The 3,189-nt window shown below is 45.4% G+C and overlaps 1 protein-coding gene across 1 annotated transcript; it reads right to left on the minus strand.

Moving 5' to 3' along the window:
- Positions 1–6: 6 nt before the first annotated feature.
- LOC128276225 (glutamyl-tRNA(Gln) amidotransferase subunit A, mitochondrial-like) lies at positions 7–1,328 on the minus strand (the record flags this gene model as incomplete). Its single annotated transcript, XM_053014699.1, has 2 exons — positions 1,051–1,328; positions 7–962 (listed from the first exon to the last, which is right to left on the minus strand). Coding segments are annotated over exons 1-2 (1,234 nt in total), but the record flags the coding sequence as incomplete, so codon positions are not given.
- Between the last annotated feature and the right edge of the window lie 1,861 nt (positions 1,329–3,189).

The raw sequence follows: 3,189 nt of genomic DNA on the forward strand, positions 1-3,189 counted from the left end.
CATCGCTCAACGTGGTCGGCGCTAGCAGAACGTCCACCTCCCGGAACGCACGCACAAAGTCGTCCGATATAAGTCTTCGCACTTTGAGTGCTTTCTGAAAGTACTTTTCATAGTTGCGACGAAGCAGGAAGAAGTTTCCGGCGAGGATTCGATTCTTAACAACGTCATTGAAACCTTCGGCCCTCGTTTTGGCGTACAATTGCTCGGTACTTGCGTCCTCTTTGGAACGGTGGCCATACTCAATGCCGTCGTAGCGGGCCATGTTGCTGCTCACTTCGCACTGATTGAGAATGGAATAGACGAAAATAGATGATGCCGTGTTTGGCAATGAGACGGAAGAAACCGTGGCTCCGGCCGCCTGCATCATGTCCGCTACGATGGTCCATGTTTCCAGTACCTCTTTGTCCAGTCCAACGCAGTGATACTCTTGCGGAATTCCTACGCGTATTCCTTTCAGCGAAGCTAACCCGTCTCCTAGTTCTATAGGGAGAAAACGCTTTTTAACGGTTGTCGAATCTTTGTCATCGGGTCCGGCTATGGCATTTAGAACCACCGCGCAATCTTCCGTCGTCCGGGTCATGATTCCCGGTACGTCCATCGAGTTTACTAACGGGATTAAGCCATAGCGCGAAACTAATCCGTATGTTGGTTTCAAGCCAACGACTCCACAGTACGAAGCCGGGTTTCTCGTTGATCCACCGGTGTCTGAACCGAGTGCCGCGTAACACAAACCAGCTGCAACGGCAACGGCTGAACCGCCAGAACTCCCACCGGCGATACGAAACCGGTCATCGGTTAGATCTTCACTCCAGCTGTTGCGAGTGGGGCCGAAAATGGAGTCCACGCACCCGGATCCCATACCGAACTGATCCAGGTTGGTTTTGCCCATCAAAACGGCTCCAGATTGTTCCAGCCTTTCCACCACCGTTGCATTGTACGTGGGGATGAAATTTTCCAACATTCTACATCGACAAAGGAGTATTCATTAGGAGTATTTATTAGTAGGAGTAGTCATTTAGGAGTATTGAAGTAGGAGTGAGGTACACTCACCGAGAGGCACAAGTCGTGTGCAGTTCTTTGGTGCAGAAGTTATCCTTCACTGCAATGGTGACCCCATCGAGGACACCTTTCGGTGTAGCATTGCGATAACGTTCTCGCGATTGTTCCGCCTGCTGTCGCGCTTTGGCCGATGCTACGCGAATGAATGCATTTAGAGGTTTAAGGCGATCAATCGCAGCTATGGATTGATCGGCCACCGAGCACGGATCTAACGATTTATCCCGAAAACATTCCGAAAGCTGGCGTACTCGAAGAGGCAAGCGATTCATATTGACGAAGAAACGGTTCTGAGAAACTTTGCCGGCTGTCAGATTCGGGTTTTGTTTTGATTTTGCATTTGACATTTCGTTGCTCTAAAATAAAATTATGGCTCTTTCTGCTCATGTAACAATGAAATATTTCACGAAGCGTTGCGGTGCGGAAGCGTATTTGTAGTGGAAGCAAATATTTAGAACTCACAGTTTCAAAGCGATTTTCAAACATTTCTAACCGTCAATGTACACTGCTTTCGGATCTTACTTAAATTTGGAAATAAAAGTAAACATTCATACACCCAAATAATATAAACAATGCCACCGAATTATGTGTTTAATTAAATGATAACTAGAAGAAACTGTATTATTTCGGTAGCTAATCCACGATCGTTTACGCCAACGTAAAATTTGTTTCTTGATAATATAAATCACTTTTACATTGAGTAAACAAAGTCATGCATTTTTCTTTGACTGCCTCTTTTGAATACCTTGTGATTTATGTAGAACGCAAAATACAAATTTTCTGTTGTTAGAGAAATTGGAGAAAATTATGTATAAAATAATTTACACATCACAAAATTTAGGTAGGCTTATACCAATTCAATGATTTGCGTAAATAACAGAAAACATTTACATTAAGATTTGTTTGCTCCATTTTCATTTCAAGGTTTCTTTCGTATATTAAAGAAGACACTAATAAAGTACATGTGATTGTGATTCGTCGCGAAATACTCATTATGCGTTTCTTCGTATCCTTGTCGATCTTGTTGTAGTACAACGGATAGACCGGATCGCGATCGTATCTCCCCGCCTAAGGTGTCCGACGCAGTGCTCATCCGGCCGAGTCATCACATCGCTCGTTTCAACGCTGGCTGACGTTCGCGGCAGGCCGTGGTGTATACGGGATTAAAGCCAGTATGTTCCATAGGACACAGACACCTCATGTCACCTCACCAAAATACGCTCGGCCGTCGAGTGCATTGAAGGACGACGACATCTGAATGATCTGAAACGGAACGGAAAAGAAAAGGGCTTTTTAGAAAATTAGACGATTCAACAGACATTTTGTAATAAGTTAGCCAAGCCAAAGTTAGAGTTGAAAAGACGACCCCACCCCGATCTTCCCATCATTCAATCCTTCAGTTAGTGGTTTAGCCGAGACGAGCGGCCACACCACCAACGAATTCATCTCCATCCCTGGCCATTGATGATCGACTTTAGGTTCTTTCCGGTGAAGTTCGGGTTGCCTCTTTCGGTTCGGTGTATTTATCAATTATAATTGTGCGAAAAATGTCATAACGACCTTCTGACGACGAGCCACCTGAAGACAACCAGACTACAAAACATCCTTGCCCCCGTGAAATATATGCCCCGTATTCCGAAAGGTCATCTGCTTCGTTCTAATATTTTGTTTTCATTAACGTCCCATTTTCGAATGGAGCGAGAAATGGAAAATGAGGTCACACATCATCCGATCGCCGCGCGTGGGGTCAAATCAGAGATTTACATGGGCTGATGACATACGCCAACGACGAAACCAACGCAAAAGTGTATCTTGGCGATCTTAATTATTCATGCTTTGCGACGAAGATGTGCACCTTTCTACTGCCCACGGACAGGTGGCCTTTATGGCGTGCAATGTGTGTATGTGTTTGAGTTCTTCGTTTGCTTTGCAGTTTCTCACGACACACGATGCGGCACATCGAAAAGGATGCTGCGTGATCGCTACACGTAGATTGATACGGAAACCCCATGGCACGAGGCAGGTCGTGCGCCAGGCCAGCTGCGCAGAGCTTGGAGCAGTGTGCAGTAATATGCATTAAATTTACTTTTGTTTCTCTTTCGACTTTCGGGAGTAGCCGTTTTCGGGGTGGAA

Source organism: Anopheles cruzii, unplaced genomic scaffold, assembly GCF_943734635.1.
Source record: "Anopheles cruzii unplaced genomic scaffold, idAnoCruzAS_RS32_06 scaffold00761_ctg1, whole genome shotgun sequence".
NCBI lineage: Eukaryota > Metazoa > Arthropoda > Insecta > Diptera > Culicidae > Anopheles > Anopheles cruzii.